This window comes from Anastrepha obliqua, chromosome 2 (genome assembly GCF_027943255.1).
Source record: "Anastrepha obliqua isolate idAnaObli1 chromosome 2, idAnaObli1_1.0, whole genome shotgun sequence".
NCBI classification, from domain to species: Eukaryota; Metazoa; Arthropoda; class Insecta; order Diptera; family Tephritidae; genus Anastrepha; species Anastrepha obliqua.
In genome coordinates, this window is record NC_072893.1 from 60417095 (window position 1) to 60439552 (window position 22458).

The window sequence follows — 22458 nt, forward strand, 5'->3', positions numbered from 1 at the left end:
TCCATCGAGATCTAAATGTTCAATTAGTGGCAGCAGAAATAGCAGTAATCCAACAAAACTACTACTAAAGGCTGAGACACCACCCAAATCCATTGGCTAGGTCGCTGTTGCATACCGTCAATTCGTCACCTCTCAGAATAATTGACCTTCCAACCCTGTGACGCACATTTGAGGCCCCTATAACAACCTTAACCTTCTTCAAGAAGCTGTAGGTACTATAATTTAGGTTAAGAGTCGAAACCTTGTTAGTATTAAGATTAATTAAGAGATTCACTAAATAGTAATAACAGTATAATAAAAATCAATGAAACATATTAAAAGAAAAATAATGCAAAACTGTATAGAAAACAGTTGAAAAGCGCAACAAGTATTATCCGTCGAGGAAACTAAGTTATCAACTCCATGAAAATATTTTTTTTTTTTGTCAAAAAGTACTTACGTTTTACTCAATTATCGTTTCTTGAACAAAGGTGAGGTTATTTGGAAATACCATAAAATCATAGTCAATTGTTTTGCGTTTAATTGTTGCTAAATATAAGGTTGGCCAAAAAGTCTTGCGGTATTTCCGCTAGCTTGTCTTTGCAAGCGCGTAGTTCTAGTTGTATTCGTCGCATCGGTTCACGCTAGAGCTTTTTGGAAAGCTCTTTTCACGTGCTAACACGTGTTTGATTAATTGTTGTTTGCTTTTAGTCGCTCGTGAGTTATAGCGTCGCAAACATGGAGCAAAATAAAGAGAAAATACGGCATATTTTACAGTACTACTACGATAAAGGCAAAAATGCATCTCATGCTGCCAATAAAATTTGTGCAGTTTATGGACTCGATACAGTTTCCATTTCCACCGCACAACGATGGTTTCAACCTTTTCGTTCTGGTGCAGAGGTGATCGAAGATGCGCCACGGTCCGGAAGGCCTGTCGTCAAAAATTGCGATAAAATCGCTGAATTGATCGAAAGAGACCGGCATAGTAGCATCCGTAGCATCGGCCAAGAGCTGGGCATGAGTCATCAAACCGTTATAAACCATTTGAAGAAGCTTGGATTCAAAAAGAAGCTCGATGTATGGGTGCCACACGACTTGACGCAAAAAACATTTTTGCCCGTATGGATGCATGCGAGTCGCTTCCGAATCGCAACAAAATCGACCCGTTTTTGAAGCGGATGGTGACTGGCGATTAAAAGTGGGTCACTTACGACAACGTGAAGTGCAAACGGTCGTGGTCGAAAAGCGGTGAAGCTGCCCAGACGGTGGCCAAGCCTGGATTGACGGCCAGGAAGGTTCTTCTGTGTGTTTGGTGGGATTGGCAGGGAATCATCCACTATGAGCTACTCCCCTATGGCCAAACGTTCAATTCGGACCTGTACTGCCAACAACTGGACCGCTTGAATGCAGCACTCATGCAGAAGAGGCCATATTTGATCAACAAAGGCCGAATTGTCTTCCATCAGGACAACGCCAGGCCACACACATCTTTGGTGACGCGCCAGAAGCTCCGGGAGCTCGGATGAGAGGTTCTTTTGCATCCACCGTATAGTCCGTATCTCGCACCAAGTGATTACCACCAATTTCTGTCCATGGCGAACGAGCTTGGTAGTCGGAAGTTGTCCACAAGAGAGTCCTGTGAAAATTGGCTCTCCGAGTTTTTTGACGATAGGGAAGCGAGCTTCTATAAGAGGGGCATTATGAAGTTGGCATCTCGTTGGGAACTCGTCATCGAACAAAACGGCGCATATTTGACTTAAATCGCATTATTATAACCAATTTTATGAACAATTGAAAATTCAATAAAAATACCGCAAGACTTTTTTGACAACCTTATACATATATATTTGATGGATTAAAATGGTTTGAATTATTTTACAATACTTAATTGAAAAATAAAATGTGTAAGGGCTCATATGAGGTAAAAGGTTAAAGTCGATTGAGGTCGATTCTATCGCTTTCTTTTGTATTTAGTTTATTTCAAGATGACATTGATTGTGCGTTTCTTTTGCAACATATTAACTTTCTTATTCCGGCGAGAACTTGACGAACCTCTTACCCATTTTATCTTAAGATATTCAAAACTAATTTTGAGCCCAATACACCTATTGCTCGCACTCTTCGCGAATTAAATGAATCTCGATTTCCATATCGTTAGATTTTACAATAACTAAAAATCAATTCCCTTCTTTGTTGAATCATTTATTTCGCTAACATAATTAGAAAACTAATTGTTATTGTCTTGATCAAGTAGTATTCTAGTTTTAGCTCGATTTATTTGTTGTTTTATTAATATTTATATTTAGTCATATCAACACTAAGTCAGTAGTCATGAGGAACCTTGGTATTTTTTGACCAAAATTAAATTTAACAAATAAAATAAATAAATGAACACCCATTATATATTTGCGTACATATGTCTTTTAAAAGCGAAACTATCTGCAAGTTTACGTCCGCATGTAAAATCTATTAAAGATGCCAGAATATAAAAACTCTCCATTGTTATATTTTTTTTTTAATATTTTCCCAATATAAATTTGTTACTGCGAAATACTGCCCCACATACCTACATATATGCATATGCATACATCATTCGAACGGCCATTTCGAATGTACATACACAGATTACATAGTTGATATGTTAGCCGACTTTCCTCAATGATTTTGTTTTAAATCCATTTCTTCGGGTATTCAAATGTAAGACTGGTTGTTTTTAATACGACGATTTACCTTTTGTTTGAAATGTATTTGGTTAATATTCTCCTGGTTATTTCTTATGTTTGTATTGTACATAAAAGGTGTTTTTTTCAATTGGACGAGGAGAGTGGTTTAAATGAAGCGCAACCTCGAAGTAAAATTTCTATCACTTATATGAGTGGTATGTCGCCAAAAACCGTAGCGGATTTTTTTAAATATCCCCGCATAAAATAGTCCATACCAACCAAATATCGCATGGCCCTGTTACTTGAGAAAATAACCCATGGGTTTTATATCGCACGACCGTGGAGGCCAATTGAAAAGTGCCTGCCATAAATTGATTATCTGGCGCGCTTTAAGGGAACCAAGGCCCGTCCACATAAATTCCATGCAACTGTGGAATGAAAAAGTGAGTACTCATTTTGGAAAAATATGTGCCAATGATACCATCAGCTCATGAAATATACGAAACAGAATTTTTTGTTGATGTTATGACATCTCTAGAATTGTTTCTGGAATTTCTTGTGATGAAAATGACATTCGAAATTTTCCTGCCCCCGAATTCCGCTCTAGATCAAAGAGTTTACCGACAATAGCGTTAATATTATCACCGAATCTTTATATTTAGTTACACTCTTTTTTCGTGATTAGTGAATTTATTAAACAAATCGTTAAGCTCAATAATCTGATAAGAGTTGTTAGCCTAAGACATAAACTTGCGACCTTGCACATTATTCAGACTTTTTTGATGAACGGCGGCTTTATTTAACTGGAAATGAAAATACAATTATTGGTTGGTATGCGACGTTTTCAAGTGTTTTTGATTATTTTAAATTAAATTTATTATAATATAAGCTACATGTACTGAATGGGGAGAAGAGTGGTGACCTGATCATCAACTTCCATTGGACGTAATAATACAACGTAATAAGTTGAAAAATGAGCGACATGAATGTGGATGACGTATATAAGCTTATAAGAGCGAAAGTTAAAAACAAAATTGAGAAATGCTAACAAAAATTTAAAACAACAATTTAAGGTCTGTCACATATACCAAAAGCCGAGGCGAATCTATTCAAAAATGATATCAGTAGACCAGCTAATTTTTTCTGTTTTTCCTCTTGAACTTTAGGATAACAGCACAAAATTAAATGCCGAAAATTCGTTCTTTTTCACAACTACTCTACTTTGCTTTTTCGTGACCTACTAATATCTGAAACGTTTTTGGTCTAGTGTCCCCACCTTTAACGAATGCGCCCTGCTGAAAGCCTATCAGCGGGGAATTGCACTGTGGTAGCCCTCAACTGTGGTAGCTCTCACCTGGGGGCGCTCCAAAGTCCTCGATACTTACCTTGTGGGGTTTCAAATTCCTAAGCGATCGCCCTGGATTTTGTATATTCTTCGACATAAATTTTTAAAATTAAATGCGACGAAGAAACTTGGAATGAAAGAATTGTGTAATAGGTTTTATTAATAAAAGTCAGCAATAAGCTTCGAAAATGTCAAAGAACTTTTTTTGTTTACATAGATTAATGATTTTTTTCTTCTTAACATTTTCCATGGTAGATAATCGTTTTCTATTCCGGACCCATGTGGATTTCACTACTCGATTTTTGATGGACTTTCGGATTGTGTATCGACTACAGATCAGTTGAAAAAGTAGTTTGAAAGAGCAACATTTTTATGAGATAACTAAATCCCCTATCGGAGAATTTATAATTTTTGCAAATGCGTACGACGCCGTATCGTGGTAATCATATTTGACACTTGTGTACTGGACAGTTGCAGTACACAAACAGACAAACAATGGAGCGCGAAAAGGTCAAAATAAAGGTTTTCATCACTCAAAATATTTTTTTTTATTTAGTAAAAAGTGATTAAAAAATTAATGATTAATTTTGCGCCATCTTGTATTTGTGGTTGCCTATATTATAATAATATTAAGGATTAACAATTACTGTTAGCTTCTTGACTGTGTTACCGAAGTACTGGAGTTTTTTTCGCTCTTTGAAATTAAGGCGGATAGTTTTGCGCCACTTTCTAAATCTGAAGTTATAACAAAATATATGAAGAAAAAACACTGTTTTGTTACCAATTGCAGAGGCTTTAAGGTTACATTCTGTAGTTCGATTGATTGCAAAAGGGACCGAAAAGTTAGGGTTCAACTCGAACGCCCTTAGAATGGCAGCCATTTTTATTTTACCTTGATGTAGAAGTGGTATGCTTAAGAAAGAAGATTCGCTCTAGAACCAATAAAATTATCTAGTAAATAACGCAATAATAAAATGTCTTTCAAAAGTGTAGCCTATATATCAGTTGTGAATAATTCCTAGACTATACCTTTTTTATGTCATCTTTGGCATTTGTCAAGTAGATAGATTTATAATTTTACACGATAGAACAGCGCGTTAAGATTATTGAAACTTATTATAAAAATGGTCGATCATTAAGAACAAAATATCGCAAAACTCATGATTTTTTTTTATTTGGAAAGAATCGTTCAAATAAGTCGAGAGTTGAAAGGTTGATGAAAAAATTTCAAGAAACTGGTTCTGTCGAGTATAGAAAAAGCACTAGCAGGCCAAAAACTGAACATTCTATTGAGAACATAGCTACCGCAGCTCAAATTTTTGCTGAAAAACCTTCAACATTGCTATCTCGACGTGTTCATGGTGGACATTTAAATGATGTCATTTTTCGTATATAATTGTGAAGAACCGTATTTCGAAATACATACAATAGTGAAGCCTGAAAGAAACAAAATTTGTACATGTTTTATTTTAAAACAACATCTAGGCGCGTCTTTTTGGCTAAACATTTTCAGCAAGCTAAAATGCTAAATGGTAAAAAACCATAAACCCTAATGAGCTTTGCAAGCAAAATCAAGTCCAACAACAATAGCTTCTAAAATAAAACGAATTGGCGCGTACACCCTTTTTGGGTCTTTGGCCGAGCTCCTCTTCCTATTTGTGACGTTCGTCTTGATGTTGTTCCACAAATGGAGGGACCTATTATAATTTCAAGCCGACTCTGAACTGCAGATGTTTCTTATCAGGAGCTTTTTCATAGCAGAAAAACCCATGGAGGTTGGCCATTGCCTGCGCGGGGGGGCAACCGCTATTAGAAAAATATTTTTCTTCATTTGGGTCTTTCACCGAGATCCGAAACTACGTTTTCTTTGAATTCCGAATGTTGATAAACATAAGGTTTGAAATTTGAAGGTGCTTAAAGAGTTGATAGTTGATAAAAGTCAGTTGGAGATTAAATACATTTTTTTGCCATTTTTTACTATTTTCGCTGCTTTTAAGTGTCTGATACAAAACCAGAAACAATTTCAAAATTTTAACTCGTCCTCCTCTAATTTTTTCCTAATTTTCTCATTTGTGAGCGCCCATTAAGTGATCATAAAAGTAATTTGCCTTATCAAGACAGTTAATTGCATAATTTTTGCGGAATATTTGGTTAAAATTAAGATAATCAGAATCTTACCAGTGTCCAGATTTTGATTTTTTAACAAAAATGCTTTGCATTCGATCCTAATGCTCCATTTGTTCGAGCCTTAAATGAATTTATCTCGGGTTCTATCCAAGTAGATTTTTCATCCCCACAAAGGGTGTATGTTTAATTGCTTTATATTGAATCTTTTATATTAAATCTTGGCCGATAGTTATTCTACTTTTCGTCGAAAATAGTCTATGAGAAACCTGTGTTCATAGATTAAATAATAAATAAATAATAAGGTGCTGAAATATTCAATAGATGGCAATGGGTTAAACATTTTTGTATGCATGTCTGCAGCTCCCTGTTTCTTTTATCTCCTTCCGCTCTTTTTTGTTTCGTTTTTTTTTATTGAATCGCACCTTAGCACGAAAATATCGCATTCAAATATTGTTTTGTGGATTTGCCATCAAATCAAATCAAAAGCAAAGCCAAGGTGGAGTAGAATTTAATAACATACTTTGAGCAGGCGGAAGAACACAATAGCAGTGTGAACCAAAAGAGCCCAGCTACCGACATGAAACGAAGTCAACATCGCAACAATAATCGCAATAAATTTCAATTATCCTTTTATGTTTACGTTTCTGCCTAAAATTATGACTCGATGCTTGTATATAATGACACGTTTTACTTCGAACGCTTATATTTGGATATATACCATATAATCGTATGTATGTAGATATGCACATATGCGCACAATTTTTCTTGCAACCGCAAGCACAAAACGGCTGGCTGACTTTTCTGAAGAATATGGCTTTCAAACAGGAAACCTAAAAATTCGATGCATTTTACCAGTAGCTCCACACTTCATTTCAGGGTACTACCGAAATTGTGGCCAAGTTGATGAATGAGGTGGTTACGCGATGCGATTTATAGGTGCATATATTACATATATTTTTATTAGAATCAAGCACGTAGTACGAATACTAGTATGCTTATAAAATGATGTCTTAATTCGTATTATTAATAGATGGATTCATGACTTTATTAACAAACAATTCGATTCAATGACTTTACATGAATGCATTTACGAGTTGAAAGGAATGAACCATTTGAATGAACTTGCAGGAATTGATTTTAACCCTTTACCGCATATGAGTCCATGTATAGTATTGCAGTTTTGATTCAATTTTATTTGCAAATTAAGTATTATAAAATAATTCGATCTATTTTAACACAGCAAATATATATTTGGCTATCATTAAATGCTAAAAAATTAGGCCTCTTCTATTATTAATTAGACGAAGACGTGTGAAAGCAACAACACGGTTATCGAGTGAGATTCGCCGTAAACGAGTGTGGGTTTTCCTCATTAAACTGGTATAACTCACCATTTTACAAATACATGTAATTTAAAGCAGCTTTACACCTTTTCTGGGTGTTTGGCCGAGCTCCTCCTCCTATTTGTGGTGTGCATCTTGATGTTGTTTCAAGCCGACTCCGAACGGCAGATATTTTTTATGAGGAGCTTTTTCATGGTAGAAATACACTCGGGCGTTTGCCATTGCTTGCCGAGGGGCGACCGCTATTAGAAAAAAACATTTTTTCTTAATTTTGTTGTTTCACCGAGATATAAACCTACGTTCTCCCTGAACTCCGAATGGTAGTCACGCACCAACCCATTCTGCTACAGCGGCAGCTTTATTCCAGCATTGCCAATACATGTTCGTTCATGACGTTCAGAATTAACAATATGGGGACCTTAACAAATATGTTTCATATTTTTGAGAAAAAAACCGACAATTAATTTTTTTAGTTTATTAGTTTAAAGAAATCGAAATATTTGAAAAAAAAATCCTTCGATCAGGCACGATTTTTTTATATTTTTCAAAAGCAGTATAAATTTTATTGAAATCTACCAAACGGTTTTTAAGTTACAGTTTTGTTATCGATTTAAGTAGAGTTATACGAATTATTTAATTACTTACACTGTGTCATCTATTCCTGGGCCATATAATATAATATTTTTAAAGCTCCGAAGTTGTCATGAAACCGGTCTAGAATCACGTCCCATAGTAAATTACTTAAAAAATAATTTATTTTAACACTCAACTATCGACTGCTCAGTGCAATGACTACACGCATACTGGAGACAAAAAAATATTTTTCAGCATTTGTACTAACTAGAAATTGTAAATATATATAGTAGGGTATATATAGGGAATATATATAATTCGGTGTACATCAAAATGGACAGTCATAACAATAAAACCCGAGTTGCAGTTAACTACTTGTTCTCGAACGCTCCGAAGCGCCCTAGCGCCCTTTGTTAATTGTTGAATAACTCGAAAAGTATTTGTCGGGTTCACTTCAAATTTTCACACAATATTGCACTTTTGTGCAAGGTAGGTTATTTCGAAATGACATAAAATTATAGAGAATACGGGTCTTATTTTCGCCAAGCGTTAGTAGGTGGCGAATAGATGAAGCAACTGGTATAAGGGGTTAGGTGTAGTCAGAATTGTCACAAAATTATGTACTTATGGACTCAAAATTAGTTTTGAATATCTTAAGATAAAATGGGTAAGAGATTCGTAAATTTCTCGCCGGAATAAGAAAGTTAATATGTTGCGAAAGAAATGCACAATCAATGTAACCATGAAATAAACTAAACACAAAAGAAAGCGATAGAATCGACCTTCTGCACTCAAGCGACTTTAACCTTCTACCGCATATGAGCCCTTATCAATTTTATTTCCCAATTAAGTATTATAAAATAATTCAAACTATTGTAATCCATCAAATATATATTTAGCAATCATAAAACGCTATAAACAGTTTGTGATTTTATGACATTTCGAAATAACCTTAATTTTGTGCAAATGGGGGAAAAAGCAGAATTGAACAGAGTAAGTACTTTTTGAGAAAAAAAATATTTTCATGGAGTCAACGTACTAATTTTTGCCGTTGGATAATACTTTTTCCGCTTTTCAATTGCATTCTATACCTTGTAACTAGTTTCATAGATGGAACCAAAATATAAAACTTTTCATTTTTTTCTTTTATAGTAATTTGCCTTATGGATAATTAAATAAAGCTATTTCCGCCGTGAAACATTTTTTTCGACACTTTTATAATTCATGCAGTAAAGTGGTAATGCCCGTGCAGTCAAGCGCACAGAACTCAGACTAACAGAAGAGAAATATGTACATAAATAATAATATAATATATAGTACTTTATGAAATGTGGAGAATCACAAGAGAAATCGATTTAGCGATGCCTGACGTTCTGTTTGCCCGTCTGTAAATTTTCTAGGAATTTGTTCACCAACGCGCGTTTTAACGCGCTGTTCTATCGTTTAAGATTGTGCGTGCTGTCTACTTTACAAATGCCAAAGATGACATAAAAAAGGCACCCTCTAAGAATCATTCAGTACTGACATCTAGGCTTCACTTTTAAAAGACCCTTTACAATTCTTTCCTAAGTGAGAAAATCAGTTCAAAATTTACTTAACTTATATTCGTATGTCTTTTTAAATATAAGTATATACATCTTCACATTGCAAAGTAGACATTTATGCATGTTAATAGCTGTAAGTTAAGGTAAAATTAAATGATATGATTATAATTTGGTCTTTAAACTTAGCACACGCCACATCTCACTGAGTTCTCGACAATCCGCCTTACAACAACTCCACTCGTCCTGTAGCACTTGTCTTAATTTGAACGTTCGCGTGCATTATAATATTAATTTGTCGCAACACAGCGGGCGCAGTGCGATCTGCCACTGTATAAGGAACAAAGCGAACAACGGAATATGTAGCCCCAAGTTGTAATTGGCCGACCAACGCCAACGGAGTCGGCCGCGCACGGCCAAAGCAAAAGTGGTTGGCAGGCTGGTGGCAGCTACACGTACAGCGGAAAGGGCGCTACCTGTGACAGCATTTAATTTGAATTATTAGGGTCTGAATGTACATTTCGTTTTAACATAGAAAGTAATACGATTCACTTTACGCCCATAAGCTGCCGAGTCCTTTGGCTAATGTGTTTATTTCGCTCGCCTCCCATGAATTTTCCGTAACGAGCAGCAAGTAAGAATGCAGGCGTAGTGTATTAGCCATTTTGTGGATAAATTAAATTCAAACCAGTTCATACACATGAATATGTACATACATATATGTAAATATGTACGTAGTTATTTATGCCAGTGCGTGCTCATATTTATGTACATATGTTTTGCTAATATTTTTCGCCTTTCAATTGAATTGCCCGTTCGTTACTAGCCAGAGTGCCAAAGAATTTAAAAATACAGGCGAACATTTCTACTCGTATGTACTTATGTTTATATAGCTATACTCACTCCCTCAACCATGGCCAATAGGCACATATAAAATCCTTATTCCACCCATCCCATGGACATCCGTTGGGGAATATCCACTTGTTCATTAACATAGGTATATAAATATACGTGCATGTGCATATGTGTGGATGTAGATATTAGACCCTCATTTACATACAAATTAATTGTCCAGAGTAGTTTTAAATTTTCTGGGGCTGGTTGGTAATTGAAATATATGGGTATCATTATGATTCTGAATGAATATTTATGATATACCTATTCCCGTGCGTGCAGAAATCCATATTGGCCATGCTTATACTATACATATTTGTTTAAATTAATAAATACGTATGGTGTGTGAATGTAAAATAAATGCATGTGAGGCAAAAAATTGTGTGTTTGCTTTAAATGAATTTGATTTTATGGTTACAACTGAGGGTCTTTACCTCCTCCAAGGGGTTTCACTACTCCCAAATAGCCAAATTGGTGCTGAACAAACGTGTAATTAATCGAGAAGTAACTTAATTTACATAATACATCGAATGTCATTATTCATCTTGTCAAATTTATCTGCGCATACCATATACGAGGTGTATTTAAAAAGTAAGGTGACTTTTTATATTGTATTTTGGAAAAATATTTATTTATTCATATATGTTTATTTGGCAGAGAAGTTTTCCTCAGGTATTATATAAAACAATACTTATTACTTTTAGTTAACTGGGTGTAATAATATGAAATGTATTTGCTATTTAAAAAAAAAGATATAATGCACTTCAGTCATTGCAAATCTCAGACTTTTCAAAGCTCTTTCTGTTTTGTGAACAATAAAAAGTGACTAAGTCTGGTAAGCACAGTGTTTGAGACAAGATATCAGTGTTATTTTTGGCCAAAAAGTTCAGATTTTTTTATCCATTTTTTTTCGATAACAGAAAATCGTCGGGCTCACCAAAATGCGTTTAATCTTTGTATTTGTCAAAAACTCACTCAACTGTCAAGAGTTGAAACTGTAAACATGAGTATGTTCAGGACCAACAACCAATAAAACAAAAAAATTTAAAAGTGACTCTAGATTTTCTGCGTAATTTGAAAAGTCTCCTTACATTTTGAACACACCTCGTACAAATATATGGATGTAGTTATGATACAAAAAATAAAATAATTGCACTTATGCCGGTATTCAGCAAGCAGTCTCCAGTCACAAATAGAGGCTTTCAGCGGTGGAATCGCATTTTTAGACCAGCTGATATGCAGCAAGAATTTTCTATATTGTCAAACTCTTAGCAAGTCACAAAACGAAAACTATAAGGGAAGAGGTTGTTGGTTTTTACTTGATTTAAATAAAGTCAAAAGTTATATATATGGGGCATTCTTTCTGAACGTGAGACCCCCTGCCCCCAGAATAGATTTTGACGAAAAGAGGTCTATGAGGGCTTAAAATGTAGGTAATTATGTTTACTTTCGAAAGCAAAGTGGCACTTCTTGAAAATCAAAATGGCGGATCCAATATGGCGGATTCAATATGGCGCAATTTTGCAGTTCGTGCATCAGATTTATGCTATGAACTGATGATAAAAAATGTGATGAATAATCAGTGACCAATAAAAATAAATAATTAACTTGGAAATATGTAAAATTAAATCCAATGCAACAATTTTACTTAAAAATAAATAAAGAAAACACGAAATAGCATAAATCTGATGCACGAACTGCAAAATTGCGCCATATTGAATCCGCCATATTGGATCCGCCATTTTGAATTTCAAGAAGTGCCACTTTGCTTTCGAAAGTAAACATAAATACTTACATTTTAAGCCCTCATAGACCTCTTTTCGTCAAAATCTATTCTGGGGGCAGGGGGTCTCACGTTCAGAAAGAATGCCCCATATATACATATATATAACTGGCGCGTACATCCTTTTTGGGTGTTTGGCCGAGCTGCTCCCCCTATTTATGGTGTGCGTCTTGATGTTGTTCCACAAATGGAGGGACCTACAGTTTCAAACCGACTCCGAACGGCAGATATCTTTATGAGGAGCTTTTTCATGGCAGAAATACACTTGGAGGTTTGCCATTGCCTGCGGAGGGGCGACCGCTATTAGAAAAATGTTTTTCTTAATTTTGGTGTTTCATCGAGACTCGAAACCACGTTCTCTCTGTGAACTCCGAATGGTACTCACGCACCAACCCATTCGGCTACGGGGGCCGCAAAAGTTAGCGAAGTAATATTTTATTGAATGCACTGTTTTAGATAAGACGAATAAATTGTTTATCTTATAGAAATGCTCTTAGGCCACTTTATGAAGCATGAAAAACCCATTTTCTTCGGTCTCCAACAGGGCGCAAGTCAACTGCCTTTCGAGTTGTTCTCTCCTTGAGCATTCTAAACACGTGTCCAAAACCATCTTATGCCCTGATATTTTATAAATCTTATCACAGTTTCGTTTTTTGCTAAAGGTCCCAGCTCATGATTATATCTTATTCGATAAGTACCGTCCTGCAGTCTTATTGGTTCATAAATTTGCCGTCAAATTTTTCTTTCGAAGACCATTAGCTGATTAATGTCAGTAGTTTTTAGTGTCCATAGTTCGTAACTATAGGTAAGCACAGGGCTGATCAAGGTTTTGTATATCCAAAACTTTTGGTCGTGAGATAATAATTTTGACTTAAGCAGTTTCAAATTAGAGTCATAAGACTTATTTGCTGTTAAAACACTGTCACTAATTGTCAATGGCATATCCTTATTGGCTGATATTTTGATACCCAAATAGGTAAATTCTTGCACACTCTCGAATGCATAGTCTCCGATCAGCAGGTCATCATGCCTTAAAACAGGGCTGGACGGGACCATAAACTCCTTACCTGCAAGTCACATTCGGGCAGCTTGCGATTAGTTCCTGAGTCGTCTCAAAGCCATAGTCAAGGCAAAAGGTGTTCATATAGAGCAAAAGTAAATTGATTCTTAATTTTGTATTATTTTCACACATTTTTTACTTTGAATTGAATAAAAGTAATTTTCCAAATTAAATTTATTACCTTTTTGTAACCAATTAAACGAGTACCGGACCCTGTATACAACACCTGTTAGATCGAATATGCCTAATGATGAAATACTGCAGCAATCGATTCCTGACCTTTTCACGTTATAAAATAGCTTATAAAACAAAATTATCAAGTATTATTTTATACAAGAAATTATATAATTAACGAACAATTACGCCCTTACGAAATGTTCTTCCTCCTTACTTACTTCTATTATTCTTATATTTCATCTATTGGTTTTCAACACCAATTATGGGGAAATTTTTGTAATCGCAAGTTACGGAATATCCGGAATATTATTTTGACTTCTCGTTGGAAGTCAATACACTTCTGCGTTGGCTTGAACCAATTTTCAAAACACTTCTGCCATTCATTGAAAAACGTCAACTTCGCATTTCATTTTTGCTGTTCGGGAACAAAAGGAAACCATTGGGTGCCAAATCAGGACTGTAAGGCAGATGTTCCATTAGTACGATCTTTTGAGTGCTCAAAAGCTCTCATCTACATATTTATAAACCATCTGCCGCTCGGAGGCGGATACAAATATAGGTCGCTTCTTTGTAGGGCAACACGAATGCTCACACCACAAATTGGAGTAGCAGTTCTCTTTCATGTTTCAACAAAAAAATTAAGAAAAAAACTGTTTAAAATGGACAACTTCTTTGCATTTATATTTCGAACTCATTGAATTTTTCTTGTGCCTTTAATTTAGCACGTGTGGGCGTATGTATATTTGTAAATAACTGTATTTTTTTACGCGCAAATAAATGTGCGCTTAAATTGAAAAAACAAAAACGCTCATTGTCAAAAAAAAAAGTTGGCTTAAGCACATATAAAACTCTGCGGTTATTGCTTCATACATACTTTAAGTGCTGATAGTACATACGTACATTTGCGGGTAAAGAAAGCACAGCTAATATTACATTTAATAACAGCGCATACCTATCACGCGAGTATAAGGTGAAAGTTATATTGAAAATTTAAAATTGTATGCGCTATTTATTTGCAAAATATAAATAGACTACGAGTTGCCTTCAAAGATGTCACATACATAAATACAGACATATATTATTCCTATGAACAAAATTACGAAATGTAACGCAAGTAAAGAAATGTCTAAGTTCGGGCAGATGCTAGATTTATATACCTCTTATAAGCAGCGAAAAAATAATTTAACTTGCAATTCAAAATGGCAATATCAATCGAAATTCATTCCTTATAAAGGGTGGCAAACAAGCTTTAGCAGTTTTTCAATTGTCATGTTTCAGTAGCTGTCAAAGTTACTACTGCCAGCCAGCTGTCAAAATATTCAGCAAAAGTTTTGCCATTTTATCCTGCATCCTTTCACGACTGACGAACGTGTGGAAATTATTAAAAAAATTTTATGAAAATTCCAGCTCAGCTCTAAACCCGGACATCCGGATTCTGGTCAAAAAATCATCTTCACGGATGAGGTCCATTTTTGGCACAGTGGCTATGTGAACAAGCAAAATTACCGTTATTGGGGTTTGGCCAAGAATCAATGCATTCACAGAAATGGACTGTTTTGTGACTTAATGGTGGCATCAATGAAAATGAGGCAGGCGACACCGCAACCGTCACTGATCTTCAGTATAGAGCACTAACGACTCTCATTAGGATTATTTCGTCCGTTTTATTGGAATCAACATGTATCATTTTCCGTTAACTGTACTAAGAATGTAATCTACCGAAATCGTATGATTTCAACCTGCAAATAAAAATAGTTTTTATTTATTTATTTTTTTAATACTATGAAACTCTGCAATTTTGTCAAAATTTGGTTTAAATGACTTTTCCTTATAGGACTATTAGTTTTGACACAAAAATTCTTAAAAATGACATTTCTTTCAAATATTTTAATTTCGAATTGCGAATATCCTGCAAAATAAAAAACTCCAAAGTTGTTTAACAAAGTTATTAGAACCCCAAGCAGTCCAAAACTACAAAGTTTAAGATCAATTTTGGATCCGGCCTTTCCTATAAAACTCTCCAATATTTAGAATAAACAATTTTTTTTTTTGTTTCCATTGGCAATTGATCGGGACATCGGCACAAAATTAATCTTAATATCGGAATATTTATAAGTTTTTTAAAAACGTCGTACATCAATCATGTTTTACACTTTTGAACTAGACAGCTGCTGTATACAAACCAACGAGCAATGTAGCGCGTAAGGATCAAAATAAAGGTAAAAAAGTTATTCGAAAACGAAATTGGCTGATTAATCTTGTGTGACCAAGCATTTGTGACTGCTGGTATTAAAATGTCGTCCATTGACAGGTCTACAAGTGCAACTCTACCTTAAAAATGCTTTTTATAAAAACCGTATGCTACCAGTTAGTTATGTAATTTAAGTATTACTATTAGAAGAAGAAGAATTACTGCATGGAAGAAGCAGTACTTTCATAAGAAAATAATAAGCTTGGAATTTTTATTGCTCTATGAAATGAAACACTGAAACAATAACGCAAAAATAAGTTTTCGAATTTTAAAATTCTTACAGAATATTTATATATAAAATGTATGAAGTTAATATATATTATCCTCTATATATTAATTGTATACTATTTTAATAACCTTCTACATTTTATAGGTTTTCCAGGCGATGGCGATGAAGATAGTAACGCTGCAAAGCGTAGACGATCTCGCACTAACTTCAATTCCTGGCAACTGGAGGAGCTGGAACGAGCGTTTTCTGCAAGTCATTACCCCGATATATTCATGCGAGAAGCCCTTGCTATGAGACTAGACTTGAAGGAGAGTAGAGTTGCGGTGAGTTCTGTTTTAAATATATTTATTTACATGCACTTGTAGCTTCCTTATGTAGAATAATATAATATAATATAAGTAGACGTAAACGCCTGACGCGCTTTGTTAAGCTCGGACAAATCGCGTAAGCGGTTATCTCGATAATAAAGAAGAAGAAGAAGAAGAAGATGGAGAAGCAGTTCGCACTATAGCGCCACATATAGCATATAGAGATTGGCTCTTAACATAACTCTTGTGGAACACAGTGGGAAAGTTTCGGTACTTAACATAAAAGATCAAGAGCCTGCATGGCTTGAGTTAGTTTGATCCTGTTATAATGCAGATGATCCTGTTGCTCAAAATTCGCCACAATGTGAAGTGAAAGATTTCGAATTCCAATGAGTGCCAAATAATCATTATTCGATAATAAGAGGTTTGCTTAGTAAGCAAACTTTTTCTTGTTCCACCTTAACAAATCGGCTCCCTTAGCAAGGCACTGTGGTGCGAGCTCTAGAAATTTTAAGCAAAAGTGGAGGAAAAGTAAAATTTGTAGAAAAAAAATTTTGTTTTCGAAACGATGTGCTTCTGAGCAACTACTCGCTCAGGGGCTTGTATCGGTATTTATAGGAACAAAATGGCATGGAATGCACCCTAACTTCCCGCTTAAATCAGGACATCATAGAGCATTTTTTAGGGCAATGCGTGTAAAAGGTGGACTTTTTAACAGTCTCAACCCGATGTACTATATATCAAATATAGATTGCAGAAGTACTAGCAAGTACAGCACTCAGACAACATTAAGTCCATTGTACTGCACTCGGGTTCCCTCTTTAATTTTCTTTAAATCTACTCAATCTCCGAAGAAATCTGAGTAGATATTGTGGTGCTAAGGAGCTAAGGTAGTCGCTTCTTAACACATCAGTGTCAAAGACCTCAGGCCTGACTCGAGCGAAGGCCGGGCAGGCGCACAGGGAGTAGTCCGCCATCTCACCCTCTTCTCCACATGCTGGACAGAGTGCACTGTCTGAGATGCCTACCTTTTCCATGTGCTTCGTCCACAAAAAGTGGCCCATCATCAGACCAGCTGGCTCCAGTCCCTTCTGCTTAATGACAGAGGATCTACGACAGTCGGTCGGATATGGCAGGTGACATCAGTTTTGTCCATCTGCAGACTCTTTCAACCTGTCAGGCGCGCTTGTGGGATAAAATAACCCATTTGCTAACCATGGCTTTAATGGCTGCAGAAGGGAGTGGTAGAGCGGGCTCCGGGCCAACGAAGTTTGACACAGAACCCATCCTAGCTAAAGAGTCACAGATCTCGTTATCCGCGGTACACACGTGTCCCTGTACCCATGTTAGCATCAGGATATTATGTCTACCGACATAGTTCAATCTGGATTTACAGGACTCAACTACCCTTGAAGTGGTATGAGAGCTGCCTATGGCCATGTATCTGCCTCTCCATCTGTTTTCCACACAAAGTTCATCACTTCTTGAACAACATACACTCCGCTTTGAATACAGATGCGTGCTTTCCAAAGAGCAGAAAGCGGTTTTGTCCCGCTGGATTCTATGCCCGTCTATGCATGAAAATGCGAAAAAAGGGCTCATTTTCAGAGTTTGACCACAATGGCGCCTCTGGCAGCACCACACTGTATCTCTTTTCAAATGCGACTCTTGATGGCAGGAAGGAGATGACGGACGTACTTACCAGGTTGCTTTAAAAATACCTAGGTTACCAACAAGAGTTCAAGAGCCCGCACCACCGCAAGTTTTGCAGTTGGTGGTAACGTTAAACTGATGAAGCCGAGTGGCTTCGCCTAAGTTACGCATACTCATCAATAGAGAATTTAAAAAGCTATCTCTCTGATGGCGCAACTTTACTATCATTTAACAAACCTACATATAATATGTAGAATAGGGAAAATATGTGGATAGTATATTCAAAGTTTGTTTTAGTCAAGATTATGATGAATCCGCTTCTTCTATGAAAGGACTATTTTCTTTACTTAGATAATATAATAGCTTCATATTGGTGAAACCTCGTAACTTCGCAATCGGTTTTAAATTTAAAAATTAATTTACAAAATATAACTCTTGTATTGCATTAAGCCGTTTTTTGTTTTAATATCACAGTTGGGAATTTTCGCTAGCAATTTCTATTTGTATCTTATATTTATTTATACGCGTAAATATGTACATATCTCGTATGAGATATATTTGCATTGTCCACAAAATTAGTTATTTCCATTCAAATCTTAACTTTAATTAATTTCTAAGCCGTTCAGAGTTTGTTTCCATTGAAGTGAAAAGCAGTATTTTGCTACCAAAAGCAATATAATTTGTTCTACTTTTTTCACACTTCTTAAATGCAACCGTTTTTAATACCATAAGTGAGAAAACTTGCTGAGTTGCTTCATTTTTATCGATATTTTTGGTACTTTTAGCAAAGAGGCATTGAATGTTGGCTCGAATTCATGCACTGAAATGCGCCATACCCTGTTTGGATAGATGATATTTACGACCATAGTGAAGTAAGCGCACTTCAAAGTGCAGTCACAAACTGTGAATTTCGATAGTAACTTTTCTAAATGTTGTTTGTTTGCAAAATTCATTATGTTAAAAATATACACCTTGAGTGGTGTTTAGACTTTACCAGATAAATAAAATAAAATAATAAATAAAAAATTTTAAATTCAGTTGTAACATACCTCAATAAAAAGTTGTTGTGCTCTAAATTCCTGTAAATCTATGTTCGGAAAAAAATGGGGACTCAAGCCACAGGTCATTCTTTAGATGTACAACGCAGTGGTTCTGCCAATTTTAACGTATGGATGCCCGGTTTGGTGGGAATTTCTTCGGAAGGTCTATGATATCACTCAACTGAGGAGGGTGCAAAGGATTGCATGCATTGGCATCACCGAAGAATGTAAAACTTGCCCCAGTGCTGCTCTGAATGTCGTCTTGCACTTATTTCCCATCCCTGCTCGAAGTGTAATCAGGTTAAAGGAGGTTGGTCTCTGAAGGCAATCTCTTAAGGGACATCGGAGAATTATTAAGCAGTTAACACCGTACTTCTCTGAATTTCGGATAGATCTCTCTATCCACAAACGAGAGTTTAGTGATCTTGCCAGGGCAATCATTTTAAGTAGGCAAGATTGGAACGAGGGAAAAATCTGCACCGAAGCTGGTACTTCTGTTTTGGCTCCAAGATGCAATCGGGAGTCAAAGTAGCGGTTTCCTCTAAATCAGCCAATTTATGTATTTCCTTAAAATTGCCGCATACTGCCAGCGTTTGTTAGGCTCCAAAACGGCGCTTTAGTGTTACATGAGGTATGCCAGAGAGTGGTACTTCAACCATTTCACCTACCTTTATCGTATAAAATTGTGTATCTGTCTACCTGACAAATGTCAAAGATGACATAAAAAAGGTAGCGTCTAGGAATCATTCACTACTGACAACTAGGCGTCATTTTTGAACGACTAATATACATTCTTTTAGGCTAGAAATAACAAGCCATCTAATTTTTTATCATAATAATATTATTTAAGTTATTCCATGAAGCAATTTGCCTTCTTTTCGCAATGTATGCAAATTTGAAATTTCTGAAATGAAACGCTTTGTTCCAGATAGGTATGGTTCCAGAATCGAAGAGCAAAAGTGCGAAAACGAGAACACACTAAAAAAGGACCTGGACGACCTGCACATAATGCTCAACCTCAAACCTGCTCTGGGGAACCGATCCCGCCAAGTGAATTGAAAGCCAAAGAGAGGTAATTATTCACCAAAACCTTCACACAAACACTAATTTCTTTCATGAACTTAAAGGGTCTCGGTGGTCTAGAGCTCATATTTTCAGGAAGTTTTTTTACTAGAAAAAAAGGAAAAACGATATTTAAATTTGTTAGGCTTTTTATGTAATTTATTTTACATACATATGTACATACAAAAATGAAAAAAAAATTAATTTTAATAATTTAAGCAACGGCGCCTAAGTTGACCCTCCCGAAAAATTGGACCGTCCCCGTCCATTTTGGCTCTCATATTTATCTGAAACACAAAAACCAAGAAAATTATCAATCAGTGAGACTGTAGCTATGTCCCGCTACTAGAATAATAAAAAAAAAAATCTGAAAAGATGGCGCGGTTTTGAATTTGACACTCAACCAATCGGGGTTTTTCAGTTTTTTAATAAAAAAAAAAACAAAATAATTGAAGTAATAATGTGATTCTAGTACGGGTGATAGTCATTGATGTTGTGAACAACATATTAAAATTTCAGACGATTCGGTTGAATAGTTTTTTTTTTTGACAACACAAGGTCAAAAAAAGTCGTTTCGAGATAAATGAGTTTAAAGTTTGAGGTACAGGAGCGCGCGGACCGGTCTCTACCTAGTTAATGGACTATAGAAGCTATAATATTGGGAATTTTCGCACGAAAATTTCACAGTATATTCGTAAGATACTATACTTTCGAAATATCGAAAAATCAAAAAACATCGATTTTTTGAAATTTCTAGACCAGCGGGTTCCCTTATAATGCACATATATTTATATAAAAAACCCTAACAAATGTAAATATATTCATATAAAAAACGCATATTTCATTTTCTTATTAGGGCACGACGAAGAAAAAAATTAGCGAAAGCCATTGACCGTCAAGCGAGGAAGTTGCAGGCCAAAGGCATCACTGTCGACCTGGAGGCACTTAAGGCCGAATACATATCACAACACAAAGCCAACGGCACCTTTTCTGACTCAGATCTTGAGGATGATGGCATACAAATCGACGTAGTGGGGGGTACGGATAGTGACGATGATGCCGACGATTCGTCATTTCGCAGCCCTAGAGCGAGCAGCTTGGTCCCAGGCAGCTTTTCACCAACAAGTAGTCCCAATGGAATTGAAAGTCCAATATCCAATGGGGAACGCAACACTGAAGATGATAGTAATGCCACAGATAGCTGTGGAAAACCATACATTTTTCCAACAGCAAGTACCGCTATATCTAATCTGCGCTTAAATTTATCGAATTCCAATACACCCGCCCATGAATATCAATCCCAACACCAGCAAAATCAACATAATCAAATTCAACATAATCACAATAATCACCAACAACAAACATCACCGATTAGCATCCGAAGAAATAATCCATTTAGCATAGAGTCACTCCTGTTCAACAACACGTGAGATTTGTTGAGATGGTTAAATGGTTGAATGCAAAGGCAAACAAGTTATACGCTTTCCCGCAAGCCATTGCTTGTGCCCACTTTACCCATCAACAACAGTTACCCGCTAACACAAACACACGTTTTGGCTGCACATCAGCCAGACCACTGTACATAAACAATTAAATAAAAAAGTATTTAAACGCTAAGTATGTATGTATCATATTTAGTATAAAATGTAGCGAATAGACAAAAGAATGTACAATGAATGAACTAAGCTAACTATTAAAAGGAATTGTTTGGGAGTTACTATGTATGTACATCTGTATGTATGAAGCGACATGCATTGGGGCACTCACACATAAACATTAAACAATAAACAAATTACAAACATATGTAATAAATTTTATGAAAATGGATCCAGAACCAATTGCGCAATATTAGAATAATTGATGTACCATAATGAGTAGTAATTTATTTTTAAAAATTTATGCAGAATGCAGAATGCACAATTTTCAACTTTCGAACATTTTATGCTCTTTGAATTGTGTTTTCAATTCAGGCAATGCAGCGGTTCCAAATTTCAAAGAACTGTCCAAACATATTTCAAAACATATACTTATGTATGTATGTATGTATATACTAAATACATATATATGAGAGTAGGTACTAGGTTAATTATTATTCATCAATTTATAAGTACAATTTGCATACCTTAAAATACTGAAAGACCATTTCCATTGCTAGACTGAATACAAGCGCAGAAAGGTGGTAAAAAATACTATACTGGAGAAGCGTGGCAATATAAATGAATCACGCATTTAGTAGAAAAAAATGGGGATCAGTTCTTGTAAAATAATGGATAAGTTTCCAAAAACTTCGTTCCGAAAAAAAGGCTCGACCAGTGGTATATATCGAAATGAATCACTTTAAAATTCAACAAGCGATCGAAACTTAATAGAAAACTTAGTCTTAAAGTGAGGCTGTTGGACAATATCATATCAAAACTTTATTGAAAA

The 22458-nt window shown here is 35.7% G+C and overlaps 1 protein-coding gene across 1 annotated transcript in view; it reads left to right on the top strand.

Moving 5' to 3' along the window:
* The window catches only part of LOC129237719 (homeobox protein unc-4), a 41785-nt gene extending 19760 nt beyond the window's left edge, over positions 1–22025 (top strand). The window contains exons 2-4 of the mRNA XM_054872623.1: positions 16113–16291; positions 19902–20041; positions 20888–22025. Coding sequence (XP_054728598.1) covers positions 16113–16291; positions 19902–20041; positions 20888–21461 — 893 coding nt within the window. The 3' untranslated portion in view covers positions 21462–22025. The remainder of the gene's footprint in view (positions 1–16112; positions 16292–19901; positions 20042–20887) is intronic.
* The last annotated feature ends 433 nt before the right edge of the window (positions 22026–22458 follow it).